This window comes from Coturnix japonica, chromosome 3, assembly GCF_054131305.1.
Source record: "Coturnix japonica strain WE chromosome 3, WE-NBRP24, whole genome shotgun sequence".
Lineage (NCBI taxonomy): Eukaryota > Metazoa > Chordata > Aves > Galliformes > Phasianidae > Coturnix > Coturnix japonica.
In genome coordinates, this window is record NC_140665.1 from 63,299,520 (window position 1) to 63,315,937 (window position 16,418).

General features: G+C 43.3%; 1 protein-coding gene across 2 annotated transcripts in view; it reads left to right on the top strand.

Moving 5' to 3' along the window:
• The window catches only part of CDK19 (cyclin dependent kinase 19), a 103,272-nt gene extending 96,491 nt beyond the window's left edge, over positions 1-6,781 (top strand). For both annotated transcript variants that reach the window (XR_014944126.1, XM_015858727.3), the window contains one exon: positions 2,564-6,781. Coding sequence is in view for 1 of the 2 variants with exons in the window: in XM_015858727.3 (XP_015714213.1) it covers positions 2,564-2,695 (132 nt within the window). In the remaining variant the exon portion in view is untranslated. The remainder of the gene's footprint in view (positions 1-2,563) is intronic.
• Positions 6,782-16,418: the final 9,637 nt, after the last annotated feature.

Sequence of the window (16,418 nt, forward strand, 5' to 3'; positions counted from 1 at the left end):
AAAGCATGTTAGGGATTCTGCTTGCTACCAACCCTCAAGAGTGCACCATGTTCAAGAAACGTTTTCAGGCTATTTTAAACAGATTTAAAACAAAACAAAGCAACTCTGCAATTGCTTTGGCTTCTCCACCCATACCTCCTCCACACACAACTGCTTTCTCAGTGCCAGACATTTTTCTCCTATTTCTCTTTTACTCTTTTAATTGCAAATTATCACGCAGGTACTGAGGGCAGTGTAAGGTTAAAGGCAACAAGGTTTCCTTTCTGAAAAGTTCCAGGCGAGCTTGAAGTCTGGACAGATCACTACAGCTGTCTGACTACATAGTATTTATGGCTGGTCTGTTTTGATCTGCATTTTGAGAGCTGATGTGCTGCATTAGATGATGTTCGTTACAGAATCCTTGCATAACTCTCCAAACTGTTGGCAAGTTTCCACCTTGCAAGTTTTTTAGCAGTCTAAATCTAATTTTTCTCCTTTCTTTGAGATGGTTAAATTCTTTTTTACCTCCCATGACCATTTCCTTCTAGGATTTAACAGCACAGGCAGTGAAATAATGATCTGTGTGCTCCCTTTACATCACTTGCTAAACTGTCTGATCTGATTATCCAGTTTTAAATTTGTATCTGGCTCTCTGCCCTTAAATTGTAGCTGACAGTCTTCTGTTCCAGGAAGGAATGTTTGCAATTTGTCCAAGTCTGACTTAGATCTATAAAATAATAATAATTAAAAAAAATTATCTCTGCAGAATAAAAATAAGCGTGAGCAAGTTAATTTGTTCCTGTAGTCCTGTGCATCAATTTTACTCCATTATATTCTAACTCGAAAGTAGTAGGAGGAATTGCTTTGCTTTGAGTTTCATTTAGCTGGTTATCTGATGTCTCTGTTGAATTTCTTTAATGATTCATCAGCATCAATATGTGTTACTTGTACAAATGCCAATGGGAATTCTGTCTTGAATTTTACTGAGAGTTGCTTAAATGACCTCAGGTTTTTCACTTAATGTGATAAGGTGATGTTTTTCATCCAGAACTGGTTTTCATAAGATCACTGTATTTAGCATAATTCTTTTTCTTTCCTGTTGAAATTTGCAAAATTTTGTGGCAAATTATATGTTTCAGATACTTCATAAACACACTAATTACACAGGCTGAGCACAGCCTGGTTATCGATAGTGTATGTGCCACAGGGAGATACCTCTTTCAAAGCTAGTGTGCTGCACTGTGCTCACCCCAGGTGACCCTTGCAAACAAGTGAAGTTGATATTGATTATATTGATATTATACTGAGATACAGTGGTCTGGAAGATTGGATAGTTAACTCTCCCTAATATCACTGTCCTTCACCTCAAAATCAACCTTCAATTTCCTGTCTTTAAACAGAACATGGAAAAAATAATGCAATAGTTTTAGGTTTTAGTATGTTTTCAATTTTATGTGAAATTAAAGATATAAAGTTAATATACAGGAAAAGGAAGGGCAGAAATGTTTTGACAGTGCCTGAACTTTAGGTTCTTGCTCTTCTTCATCTGGCTGAAAACTGTCAAGACACAGCACTCCTAGTTGGGATCTGATGGTTAGATGAGATGACTGACTTGTGTTCTCTGTGGAGAATGTTATATTCTTACAGACCCATTGTATCTGTGGGCTTTCTTTTCAGAATTCAAATATTCTGGATGTTTTCCATAACTCTTGATATTTAGTGAGTAGGTAGGATTTTAATACTCTTTCTAGATCATCATTGTTTGACAGTCTTTTTGATGACTCCAAGGCATAGGCAGGTAGAATCAAGCCCTAGACACTGAACAGAAATCTTTACTGAAAGATGCCTGAGTCTGCACTTAACTTGGCTGAAAACAAAAGGCTTGCTATCTGTGAATAGATGTGTTGTTTCATAGACTGTCATTTCTTGTGGATTGGATTTACCAAGGGTTTACCTTGCTAGAGAGTCTCCCATCCATTAAGCAGTACCTTTCACACGAAGTGATTTTGCAGCTCATTATTTATTCTTGACAGGGAATAGTATGATAATAAACATGCAGATTAAACATTCTGGAGTTCACAAATAATCCATGAATTTGGGTTGCTGAAGTTAAGGTCCTCTCAGCTAACATCTCAAACAGTGGAGAAAAAAAGGATTTAGCACCTACATATAGATCTGAACACACACATGCCCATCACTAAGCAGCTGTTTTCTCTTCCAGTAGTTAAGGCAACAGGTTGAAAGACTCACCTAAAATTATAATATTTTATATTATCATTTTCCTGGACAAATGTCTCGTCTTACTGGACATGTTCTTTGTGTGTTTGTACTTCAAATAACTGATGTGTATTTGCTGTACTTTTAAATGTCTGCCAGTGGCATGATGTATTTTCTGGGCAGTGTTAAGTCTGATTACAGATGAGATTGATAACATGTTTATAGGACTTAAGACAGTAACACCTTTCAGTTAGTTTCTCCAGCAGCCAGATTTTAATGAGCTTCAGTGAGGTTGAAAGTTTCCTGTGCTGCATAGTCCTAACAGGCTGTTTTTTATTTCCCCGATTCCATTCTCTTTTTTCTCCAGCACTCCAGCTCACGCCTGAGTTACCAAAGCAACATTCAGGGATCTTCTCAGTCCCAGAGTACAATGGGCTATTCCACATCATCTCAGCAGAGCTCTCAGTATCATCAATCTCACCAGTCTCACAGGTACTGAGAGGCTTAACAGACTGCACTCAAAAAAGGAACGGACTAAAAGCCAGAAGACTCCAGCAATATGAAGTTTGTGATGATGAGAAGAACCAAAAATACAAACTATGATGCAGAACTAAAATTCACAATTGCAAAAGGAAAACTTTACTTACTGAAGACTTTTTTTCCCCCTGCCCCTTTATTGCCATAAAGGAGATTCTCGTGAAGTTTTCCTTCCTCCCTGCCCTTGCATGTGCTCCATTGTGGTTACTCTAATGAACCCTTCTGATCTGAACCCAGCACTTAACTTCTTTAACCTTTGGAATTTTGAAGGATTCCTGGTGCACCTTCCTTTATGCTGTAGTGATTGCCATAAATCTGTCTTTTCAATCTCTTTGATGGGATTTTAAAGTTTTAAAATCTTGAATTCCCAGGCTTTCAAGCTTGTATATAGTTAGTTTTATACTAGGCAAACCAGTTTAGCTATACAGGTATATTGCACCTTTTTAAAGCACTATGTTATTTTCACAGGATATTACTGTTTTGCTCATGGATGTCAAGAACAGCAAAATTTTACTGTTCCAGAGTATTTTACTATTCTGTTTTTATTAGTCTAGTTTTCAGGCGAGGTCTTAAAAAGAAAAAGAAAAGAAAAAGAAAAAAGAGAAAAAGGAAAAAAGAAAAAAATGACCCAGGTCTCTGCAGCAGCAAATGCGCTTCATGCTACTGGACTGAACTCCAGACAGAAGATTGCTGATATTATGTAACTCATTCACATTGAATTCTTGAAATCACAGTGATCGTGCTCTGACTAGTTTAAATTAAGTGTTGTTTTAAGTGAAACCATGACCGTCACATAAAAAGGAGATGCTTTCAGGATTTGTTGGAATAGAAAAATGGAATGTCTTCCCAGGCTGGACACCAAAATAGTCAAGAAAACGTATTTACTGCCCTCAAGTTTCAGGAGGAATGTGAATGATGGCTTGTTTTTCTCTTAAGCAGCTGGTTAATGTACATGAGAGTTCTATAAATGTAGCTTCTCTTTCACATTCCTGAGTATGACAGAAATACTAAGACTTATAAAAACAAGTACGTTTAGTCAATTAATGTTAGGTCGATAATTAAGAGAAATTATTGTGCAGTTTGAAAAGCATGTTGAAAATTCTTCCTTTTTCATGTTTGTGATGCATATTCTATGTCCCTCACATTGCTGTGATTAACCCAGATTAGTTACACCAGATGCGCTTGATTGCACTGAAATGTTTCTTTTTCCCTAGAGCAAACATGTTTTGATTGTGCCTAAGGACTGTAAGTGGATGAGTAGCTGGCAGAAAATCCCCAGTAAATAAGCAGTTTTCAGAAGCATGATCAGAGAATCATTGTCCAGCTTCAGCAAACCACAGTTATTCGTAGAGAAGCAACAAGTAATTTGGGACAGCTTCGTTTTTCCTTCAGCCATCAGAAATAAGGCAGTCTTGTTGCAAAAAAACGTGGAAAAAAACATTAATGCCATTAAAAAGCTGCCAGCAATGTAACATCAGCAAGCTTCTGAAGTCGGTGTCCAGAGAAAAGGTATAGTCAGAAGAGTCTATATGCAAAATTGTCAATATTACAATCACTTATACTGTGTTCTCTTCTGTAAATACTGCAGTACATACACGCTCGTGTTCACATTGAAGTTGTGCTCATACCTAGGAAGACACGTGGAACTGTTTGCTCTGAGGAGAATGCTTTTTAGCACAGCTAGACAGGAACTTGATTTTATTGGGTTATTAAAGTTGACCTAGTCAACTTTATTGTTCCCTTCCCCCTCAAAAATGTGTTGTTTTCACGTCTTTAGTGAGCAGTTGGCTTGCTCGGCCATGTCCATCGTCACGTGGCTTTGACAACACCCAGCTTCTCTGGAAAAGAGACTAAAGCCTGCTTTGGTCATCAGATGGGTAAGGTGGTGGAAATTAAATGAGTCAGTTTGGAAGGAAAAAATTCAGTTGTTTTCTGGGAAAAATCATCTCCCAAGGGGTACTTCTAATGCGTAGCCCTTGAAGTGCTGCTACGTGTATGTACCTACTCCAATAGCCTGTTTGAGAGGACCGATGTTAATTATTTTATTTCAGTGAACCTAGAGTTCTGTTCTTTCCATAAGAGAAACATCCCACCTCTTACTGATGTTAGCATGAAGGACCTTAAGCTAATTGATATTTGGCCAATGCTGTAAGGTATCATTTATTAATATATATCTGTGACTTGAATCACATATTCCTGGAAATTAACCCATGGAAGAGTAATCGTTGTCTCCTCCCACTTCCAGCCTTCAGTTCTGCCCATATCCTTTTCTCTCTTCCATTACAATCATGCAATGTTTCTTTCCCCTGCTGTGACCTGTAGCTGATCACAATAGTAGCGGGGAGGTGTGTTTTGTTTCTGTAGGGTTACGCTGGGCTCTTGTGCCAGCAAGGCAAAATTGTGGTGTAGATTAAACTGTGTAGAGTGTGAAACTTCACAGCAGTGTTAGGTCCTTCAGTTGAGTGTGCTTCCAGCTTCTAGAGCAGCTGCCATGCCCTTTGCCCAAACTGAACTGGTATCTGTGTTTGTTGGCTCAGGCAGATGGGCCCTGTCCCAGTCCCCTCCGTTTTTTTGTGCAGAAGCAAAGAGCTGAGCTGAACTCTTCCATCGCCTTCAAAGTAACAAGTGAATGGAGAGTGAATACGAGCACAGGTGTCTGCTGGACATTGTGCACTGTGCATGCTCTGCTGGTTTCTTTGTCTTCTGTTTGAGAACTAATTTGACTTTCCTTGTGAGCTTGCAGTGCATTTTTTGGGTGGCTGGCAGTCATAGTGAAAGAAGCCTTGCTTTTCAGGGGTAATTTCATGAGGTTTGAAGAAGTGAACTATGTAGTGTATCATGGGAAGCCAAGGCCATGTTATTTTTCTACTAGTTTTTGCCCGTGCAGTTTGGTTAGTACTTCCCAGCTTTGTCTTTGCCCATAAGCTTTGTTCCCTCACCCAAGTGTCGCATGTTGGTACCCAGGGAGGCGAGGGACGCCAGCAGAGTTGTTGGCTCCTTCCTGTGTGCGTGGCAGCAGAGTGGGCTGCTGAACGCAGCTTTTCCCACTGGGGCTCAGAGGCAACGGCCGTGTTGGGAGTGGGATAGCAGCCTGGTACACAGGGGCGAAGTTCACGTAGCACAGACTGCACAATGAAGGAGAGATGTAGGGAGAGCTGCGAGTCCTGCACTGTATCTGTGACACTGTATCGGGGAAGGGGGAGGGAAGAGCATCCTTAGCGGGAGGGATGGCGGGAAGCTAGAAGTGTTCAAATTGTATAATATTTTATATAAACATAATAAGCTTAGTTCCTCTTCATAATCTTCAGGAATGGTACTTTAACACCATTAAGCAAAGAATTGTTTTAGGGTTAAATAAATGTATTGTACATAAGGCCATACGTAATCTTCTAAAAATGTCGCCAGACAGGAGCGATGTGTGTTACTATATGAAAGTCCTTAATGCACTGTTATCTCCTAAATATTTAGTAGTAAATTAATACTATTTAATTTTTTTAAAAATTTGTCTTGTGTAGACACTAAAAAGTATTACACAAAATGTGGACAGGACATGTCCTTTTTAACAGCAATTTAAAGAACTTTTTATATACGTAAGGTAGTATACTTTTCAAATTGCTCTAGTTGTATTTTCCCATGTTTACTATTTGTGGAGGTGTGCCTGTCTCTACTCAGTTACTTTATTTTCCTAATAGTTTCACGCACGCATCTTTCGTTTCTGTAGCTTTCATTAGGGATTATTGCATATGCTCCCCATGCTGCCACAAAGCTTTGCCGCTTTCGGTCTGTGGCGGCCACATTCAGCAGTGCCCATGCCGATGGGCTGGTGAAACCACACAGCGAAATACTTTTCTCATTCTAGAGTTAAGAGTTTACTGCTTTTAAGTTGTCCTAATGTCACTCTTGAAATGACTGTTAAAACTAAACTACGATTCCCTTGCATTTATTTTATATTCCTGGTTGTAATGAAATGAAATTGACTTTGCTTCAGTGTGAATTTTTTTAAATAAAATAATATACATTTGTAATAATAATAAAAAGTTGAAATCGAGTGAGCGTGCTGAAAACTTTTTGTAAACATTGGCTTCGGACTACAAACAGGGAAAACACAGCCCACAAAATTGCAGTTGTAATTACATTCAGGATGTTTATGATAGCGTGCGCCACAAAAAACAAAGCTTGCAAAACCTCAGAGTTGAAATTATAGCTTTTAAAATGTCCACGAGGATATTCATGGCAGTGTGTCTATCAAAACAGAATAAAACCTTATGGGAAACAGAATAGATGGGATGGTTCTCTTAGGTTTTGTCCTCTGTTGAAAACTGTTCTGTTATGCCGCACTGGTGGCACTTGCTGAGATTCATTGTTGTTAGTGAGACAATCCTACAGATCTGTTTTCTGGGAATTAAACTAAAAGTAAGAGAGAATGAAGAGAAAAGTTATTTTACTACGTTCCAAAGCTTCATGTCTTCTTATTTCTTCCTCCCACTGGACCTTGGGGATTTCAAGTATTTCAGTTGACAGCGTGAAGAGAGCAAGCTGGCATTTTTCGAAGTGGCTCTGTGTGCTTTGCTGATCAGTGTGTTTGCATTCCATCCAGTTGTTGTTTCACAGACAGTTAACTTATTCCAAAGATCCCCCCTATTTTCCCTTTAACAGTCATGTGGAAAAGAACGGTTGGGGTCTCCTTGCTCTACAGATGACACTGAGAAAGAGACTTCAGTTCCATATGTGTCTTATGGACAAGAGTAAGATTAGGATTAGCCTTTCACACAAGGAAAATACTTGCAGAGAAATTCTGAGTGATTTGTACTTAATGTTTTCATGGGTTGTTTTTGTGCCTGTAATGCCTTTCTTCTAGAAAGATCTAAATGCATTTTACAGGATCATCACCAATCATGGCCATACTTATAGGGTGGGGGATTCTGGGATAGCTTCCTACATGATGCTAAATGATCAGCTGAACAGCAAATGTCATTAACTGTAATTTTATCTGCAACTTGGGTGCAGTACTGCTCTCAAGTCTGTTTCATGCCCAGAGCAAAATGCATCCACCTCAGACACTTTGTGGATGAATAGATGTTACTTCAACACAACTGGGCATCACCAGTTTTATACCACTCATTATTTGCTTCCTAATTCTGCTTCCCTGTCTGTTTTTCAGATCTTTGTTCTATTGGATGTAAAACTGTTCTCTTTACTTTCACATTGCTGCCAAAGCCTGATGTGAGCCCAACCCTCTTACCCAAGTGAAGTTGTCTCCTGGTCTGATCATCCCATCAAATCAACCTCTATGACCCTCATTCTAGATTTCCAAATAAGCGTTTTTATGCTGCTTCTGGTTGCCTCTTGTTCCTGTTGCATAAATTTCTGCAGAATTCCCTCCTAGGCATCTTCTGCTTCTCTTGTTGAACTGCTTTTAATTTCATACCTATGGAAGTTTAATAATTAAAGCGATCCATGAGACAGGAAGAGTCCATTGGTCCTAATACGGTCGTTTCATGACTAATGCTTTCAGGCATTCTGTTGCAAATAAATCACTCAAATACCATGTTTTTTTTTACTTCTGGGTGACATGCAGTAGTAACATGAGAGGTGATTTCATGTGCTGTTTGAACACAGAAGACATCACATTGGTGCCAAGTGTTATCAATTTGATCTGGCTAGAGTTGGAACTCCAGCAAACACCATTCCAATAGCCAACAAATTACAATGATAATCGCCTGCAATGGTTTTTAGCAGGTAGGTACTGTTCTTTTACGTTTCAGAGAGCTTCACACCCTTAAGATTGGTTTATTTTGCTATTGTTATAGGAACAAAGAAAAAATATGACTGTGTGGTGACTGCAATTATTTTTTCATTTGCAAAATAAATACTTATTAGGACAATGGTTCCTCCAGCTGGATTGAAACCAGCAACAAAGTTCTGAAAGGTATGTATGTGGTTATGGCTGAGCTGCTGAAATTACTGTGCAGGTCCCACAGCGTTTATGTAACTGATACTTGGGAGTATCTACCAGAGTAGATTTTTTTTTAACATATAATCATTATTATTTGAAGTCTGAAAGTGATACCAACCTACCTGATAATTTCTATTTGATATGCTTGATTTGTGCTACTGTAGATAAGTTCCTCCAGATTCATACGCAGATGTACTGCTAAATGTATTTCTGGTCTCTAAGTGGCCATTTCTGTGGTTAATTTGCAGTGTTCTTCATTGAAGGAGATAGAGAATTTTGGGAGTGTGTCATCTACGTATGATGACGTTGTGTACAGTGAACGTACAGCTAAAGGAAGGAGCAACTGAAGGAACCATTAGGCTGTTTAGTCTGGGGAAGAGGAGGCTGAGGGGAGGCCTTATCGCTCTCTTCCAATATCTGAAAGATGCTTACAGTGAGAGCGAGGGGAAGTTACATGAAAACTCCAGCTTTGTCTCAGTTCAGTTTCAGAATGGAACTTTGTTCTGCTTATTCCAGCAGCACAAGTTTTTTGCTGTTTGTTGCTGACTCCTGGACGTGGTGTGGTAACCAGCAGTAATCCATTCGATGCGCTCTTCATCTCACAGGGCTACAGTGTGTCATATGTAATGAAAACCTCAACACGTGAAGCACTGAAGGGATGAATTCTTCATAGCTATTCTCAGCAGGTGAAGTTTTAATCTCAGTCTGGGTCCTGCTGGATGATGCAAGGATTGGAAATCCTTTCAAAGGCATTGCATTGGTCACAGTACCTACATCCAGCAGAAGGAATGTATTGGTACGTTAGAGAGCGAAGGAGCAGCAGAATTGTGGCCTTTTGGTCTTCTAATGAAGTGATAATGCTATCAAGTGGTGGCAGAAGTTCTTCAGAACACAATGAACTTTTAAATGAATACATTTTAAAATGCGTTGTGTTTTTTAAAACATTTACTTTGTTAAAAATGCTTTCCCTGTTATCTGTGCAGTGCGGCTCTGGACTGATGACCTCTCACCCTGAGTGCTTGACCTGCTCAGGGGAGCTCTGTCTGGAGCTTCATGGATCATTTACACAAGTGGACGCTGAACTTTAACCTGTAAGTTTTCGTGTTTGATAGATGGTGCTATGAGGTGACTGGAGGTCATCAGATCATATTGTTATTGCTGGGCTGTACAGCACAAAAACATCTGGTTTTGGTCTTGCCATTGTCTAGTATGATGTAGAATGAGTCGTCAGTGAAATTGTAATTATAATTTTCTGTTTTCAACCTCCTTTAATTGTACAAATTGTTCCTGCAGTGGCACAGAAGAAGGAAGGATGGTTTCTAGTGTTTTGATTTAGACAGTGAAACTCAGAATGTTAGCAGAGGAGAAACATTTGAGTTTCAAAGAGGAAGATGTAGCTCAGTGATACCATCGCAACTGTGGAAGTTATACTGCGTTGACGGAAGCGAGTCACCTTTGCGCAATCCTCCACACACAAGTAAGCTGACTCAATTGTGTCAAAAAGTTAATGGGCTTTTGTCTTACCAACCCATAAATGCATGAATACTTGCATAGTTCATGGTTTCAAAATACTCCCTTTGGTAATAACAGAGCTTTTGTTTAAGTGTTTAAAAGTTTTTCTAGTTATTGTTGGGTGGTTTTTTGTAGCTTACAGTATCCCGCTAGCACAGAAAATAAATCCCTACCCATTTATTAAACAACGAGGACATCTACTAACACGCCCTGGAGGATACAGCCCAGTGCAGATGGACAAAAGCTGCTTCTATGCAGTGCTGTTGCTGGGTGAAAGCTGGAAGTTCCCAGTGACAAAGTCCTGGGCAGCAGAAACGGTGTCACTTCTGTTATCATCCAGAGCGATACGGGAGTTGTGTGTGTTTGAATCATCTGAGATGGTGACGTCTGTTGTGTTTGCACGCCGGCTGTACGCTTTTCATCTCTAAGAACTCAAATCTTGTGTGATAACATTTACATATATTTGGTCTGTGGAGTAACACTCAACTGTGGCTTGTTCATGGAAAACTCATAAAATAAGGACAGTGGAATGTGTGTGCTGGGAGATATAAGAAACGACCTGCCAGCTAAATCATAAGCAGGCATGTTGTCCTCCCCCTGATGTGCCAAATTCATATATCAGTCACTGCGTGTCATACTTTTATTAATAATACACAGTGGCTGTGCTATTCCAAGACTGTTATCATCGCAGCTTCTCATATGTCAGAGCTGAGGTATTCCATTTGTATTCCACCCAACTCCTCCGTGTTTTACACAGTACTATGAGGAGGACAGCAATTCACTGGTCTGCGGCTCCGTGTAGTGGATATACTACCTTCAGAATCCAATCCAAAGTAGCAGTATTCAGTCTTGCCCTTGTATGGACTGATATTCCAGATGGGACACACTCGTGGAGAGGACAGGGCAAGAGAGTGGAGTAGGAAGGCTCCCTTCCTATGTGGCATCAGGGATGGACTCTGGGTATGCTACATGTGAATGTCAAAGCAAAAGACATCCATGCTTTTGGATTTTAGGCTCTTGCCACACAGGTGAGCTTCAGCAGTGTGCTTATTTAAATTGTTAGGAAATGTCTGACATTTATTTAGGCTGGCATGGCTACTAAAACCACATCGATGTTGATGGTCATCTGTCAGGTTTTGTAAAAGAAGGGCCACATTTTCTGCATCATTCCTCTCGTGCACATAACCAAATGTGGAGGTAAGGAACAGCCAGTTTCTCAAAGATGAAGAAAGAAATCAGGATACTCTGTGTAGCCAGAATAACTCTGCATACTAAATATAACAGTGCTGAGCATTCATACAGAGGGTTTCAAGTTTACATGCTGCAGTACAACCTAGGATGCTCAAGGCCAGACGTCCCCAGTATGTAACATGATCACTTCCTTCAACCAGTGCCAGACCAGCTCCCAGCCCTGGAGCTACTGGTGGGTCACTTGGTTACCTGACCTAGATAAGGTCAAGTAAAAACCAGCAGAAAACCTGCCTTTTTGGCATGTCACATGCAACTTGTCTTCTCCTGCACAGGCTGTTGCATCTGCCTGAAGTAGGCAATGGCCGCAGTATTTGCAAACTACTGAGTTGGTTGGTCCTCTGGGAAGGGCTGGAGGGTGGTGGGGTTGGCATGGAGGTCCTCTGAGGATGTTGCTTCAGGTGTGAGTGCAGCACACTGCTATGGGGCACAGCTCTATTGAGAAGCCTACATGCAGGGATGGAAAGGGAGATCATCCAACCCCTGGCAACAATGGGCCCATCTTCTGCAAGATGTCAGCTCAAGGTGCGTTAATTGGGAGTCTGAAGAAAGGTGCCAGAAGTACCTGATGTGAGCTGGGAGAAGCTGGGTCTTGCTTCTGCACTGCTCCAGTGCTGTCTGAGGCCTGGTGATCCTGAGGAGCTGTCTGACAACATTACTGCTTATTGGTGAAGACATCTAAAAGCATGGCCCATTTTAGTATATGCCCCAAGCCCTCACAAGGTGATTATACACAGGTGGATGGAAGCACTGTGCACTGCAGACATTGTCTGCCATGAAGCCGGACCTACTGCTCACAGGACATGAGGCTAACAGAGGAATTGCACCTTACCCACCTGCAAGTCAAGTAGAAAGGACTGACGGAAACCCAGGTTCTTTGATCACAACAGGCAGAAGACAGCCTGCAAAGGTTTGCAGCTCCCACAGGCTACCTCCTAATTTCACAGCAGCCTCCATAAACACCTGACAGGATGGTGACCTGATCCTCCTGCCAATGGTGAGGAGGTGTCTGAAGGAGTGAACAAGAAGGGAGCCCCCAGAGCTGCGGGATGGTGCCTGGCCACCTTCTGTGCTCAGTGTGGATGGACCCTCAGAGCCACACCAGCTGGAGCTTCACCTTCTTGTCCCCTCTCCCTGCAAACATACCTGCCGCCTCAGGACATTCTTCTTCACACTTCATTTTCTACCTGTTGATTTGCACCTGGCTGGGGTCTGAGCACACACACGTGATTCACGCTCACGTGGGCAGGTGGGAGCGGTTCCATGATTTTCTTCTGAATCACTCCACACTGTCACTAGACCACATTTTAGCAGCCACGTGCATGCAAGACCCAGCGGGCCTGGTGGGAGCAGGCTGGGACAGCTTTTCCTTAGTTCTCTGGCAACAGCAGCAGGGCCCGAGGGAGCAGCATGGGGATGTCAGGGGAGGATCAAGAGGGGGTTAGGAAGATGTTCTTCACCAGAGGGTGGTGGGCATGGAACAGGCTGCCCAGGACAGTGAGCATGATGCCAAGCTGCTGGAGTTCAAGGAGCACTGGGACAACACTCTCAGACACAGGGCTTGAATTCTGGACCTGTGAGGAGCCAGGAGCAGGGTTTGGTTAGTCCCCGTAGATCCCTTCCACACAGGATATGCTATGATTCTGTTTCTGTGAATCTATCAGTCGGTTCTGACCTGCCTAATATAAACCTATGGGCTGCTTCTGTCACCTTCCAGCAGCTGGCAGGAGCACGTGCAAGCTGAAGCACAAGGAAGAGCAGTGAAGCAGTGCTGCCCACCAGCACACTGACATGGCCGCAGAGTGAGACCCATCCCTCCCACAAAGCTTTGCAGCCCTGTCAGCATGGGGTGGCTCTTTAGGAAGCCAGTGCTGTTTATCAGTTAGGGATTTGTTTTGTGGGCTTTTCCTCCTTGATAGAGAACTCCGTGGAGATGTTGAAATTCACACTTCTTGACAGGAGTTTGGCTATAAGCTCTCTGTCAAATAAACCACAAGCAGTTTTAGCATGAGTCAGAGCCAGTCGCTTTACCAGAGCGTTTTGGAGCAGTCTGTGCTGACTGCATGGAGATGTTTCAGAGTAATGCTGCTGCAGTTGCATTTGCTTTTACACATCTCTTCTTGAGGCTTGAAGACAAAATATTTGCACATAGCAATCACCGTTTTCTGCTTGACGAGCTTCCAGGAGACTGCAATAGGTTTTGTAAATGAGGTTTTTGTTTGCCTGTGTCCTGGCCAGAGAGCAAATACCCACACGTGGGTGAATCAGTGCAGAGTCGCTGAGTCTGAAATATGTGGTGCAGTGTCTGCCTGTCCCCTGGTGCTGGCACCGTGTCTTTGATGCTAGGCCACTTTTTCTACACAGGCTAAAAGAGAATTGAATGTTGATGCTATCAGAGCAGATAGCCCTTGTGGTGTCGGAGGTGATGCAGGCTGGACCTGGCTGCTTTTTCTTCTTTTTAAATCTCAAAGCGCTTCTGTGGGCTGAATGGCCATCAAGTCACTGAGCATGGCTCTCCTCCAGCCTGCTGGTATTCAAGCCAAACACTGTCAGCCCTCATGAACAGCTGATGGGCTCATCAGCCACTTCCTTGCTGCAGGCTCCCATCAAACCTCACTACACTTGCCACACATCCAGGGGCTGCTTGGGCACTGCATGGTGGCAGATGAAGAGGCAGGAGAGCTGGGAGATGTTTGTGCTGTTGGGATGGAACAGGGAAGCTCGGGAGCCAAGCACAGCGGTGAGGACCTCTGCCGGGGGTCCCCTGCCATCTGCTGGCAAATCCCAGGGGGTGGATGGAGCCTGGGTTGGGAACTGAGAGAGGAAAGCTGTGGTGGTGTTGCTGCTTGGTGCTGTTCTGGTGGGACTGTGGGTGCAGGGCCTGCCAGGGAACCCATCAGCCCTGACACTGAACTCCTCCAGCCCCATATCAGCAGCTCAGTGAGCCCATATACCAGCAAGAGGTTAAGAGGATACTCAGACTGTGCACCAGATGTGGGCACATGGCATTGCAGCTCTTTGGGGAAGCTCAGTGTCAGGAAAAGGGGCTGCAGCTCTGCTCAGTGTGGATACTGCACATTTATGGAGCTGCAACCTTTGCTCTTCTTTTGCTTTCCTTCACCTTAGCCCTGCAGAGCAGTGGTTTCAGGGTGGCCATAACACGAGTTACACAGCTCCTTGAACAGAGGTTGTTTGTGTGGGTGTTTTAGTGCTGCGCCTGCTGAGAGCACAGCCCTGACAGCAAAACAGCATCTGCAAGCAAATGAGCAGAGCAGCAGCAGCACAGCCTCATCTTGGAAGGAAATTAGCCATGTAATATTCTGCATGGGGCAGCCAGGACTTGTAGGTGCTGTGTAATAACGACAATGATAATTAATAATATATCTGATACTGAGGTGGTGAGGTGATTGCCCAGTGCCAGGGCTCTCAGCTGTAAGAGGCTTGGTGGGATGGGGTGGGCAGAGGAGCCAGGGTCAGAGCCTGGGGCTGGGGAAAGAGATGGGGGCCATGGTAATTAATTAGCAGTGGGCACAGGGGGTGCTTTGTCAGCCTGAAGCTGCAGTATCTCCACACACATTTCCTACTAACGTACACCTCCCATTTGATTTAGAAGTGTCTGCTGCTTTTCTGAAATATATTATTATTATTTTAATTTTAACACTGGCTTTTACCTTTCTCACAAGAGCCATTTGCCAGCTGCTGCAGCTCACTCTGCTCCATGCTGCAGTCCAGCTGGAAGCAGAACCCAGTGTCCTGCAACACTGTGGGGTTTTCCTCCCATCCCCAACCACAACCAGCTCAACCCCACCCCACTGCTCTGGGCCTGGTGGTACTTTATGTCCTGTTTGTGCATCTGTCTTTTGGAGGCCTTTCTCTGAGGGCTGCCTGGTTGGCTTTCTGCCTCTTATATGGGGTTCTAAAATTGTTGGCTGATGCCCATTCAATTTGTTCAGTTGAAACACTTACAGCCCTGATTACGGATCCCTGTCTCCGTAACTGTGGTGCAGGCTCACGCTGGTGCTTAGTGCCCAGAGCACAACCTCTGTGGTCTCAGCAGCACTTTCCTGGAAGACAACTCCGAGGGTCCCAGCAGGAGAGAAGGCTGATGGAGCAGATGGCCTCAGGATGTGGTGTGAGAGAAGGGGGGCTCATTGCCCCCTTTGCCCCAGGGAGGCCTGCAGGGCTGCACAGCTACCATCTTCTACTGTTCTCTGCAGGCTGAACCACAAAGTGCTCAGATGTGTTGGTGGGTGCCAGTGCACCTGCAGGAGCTCCTTTGCATCCCAGAGGCTTAGCTTATCGCTTGCTACAGGATGACGAGTTTGTAAGATAAAGAGATGTGCTGAAGGGAATGCAGTCACCAAAGATACTTTCAGCATCTTGTTATCTTGAAGATGGAGCTGGATATTATTTGTATTCTCAGCAATAACACATTCTCCTGATCTCTCTGGTGTCCAGACTGAACAGTGTCTGTGATAAGCAATGCCTTCAGGCCCTTGCTCACACTCTCATTCCAACACACACAAAGGAAGAAGAGATGCTGTAAAAGCTGCAGGTTTTGCACCTCTAGGAAGGCAGCTGGATCCCTCGTGTGAAATCAGGGGTATCAGTGGGGCTCTCTGAAATCCATGTGTGCAGGAGCAGGTGGCTGTCTGGAGACTGACTGCCTGAGTCTCTGATTTCATATTCTTGATATTTTTCGGTCTCGTCTCAAGCAGGCTGTCGTGCTGCCTCTCGGATGCAGATGAAGCATCACCATCTACTGGCGGCTGAAAGGATAACAGCAGAAAAATGCGGCAGGTAATGAAATAAAGGAATGGTCTGTGCTTTTGCTAGATACTGTCTTGAGCTACTGCAGGGAGGGGGGCGGGGGTGGGGATGAAAGATGCTCAGAGCTCTGCTTTTGCACCACCTCACCATGCGGTTCCTCTCTCCTGAAGCCTCCTCATCCACTCTGGATCAGTGCATG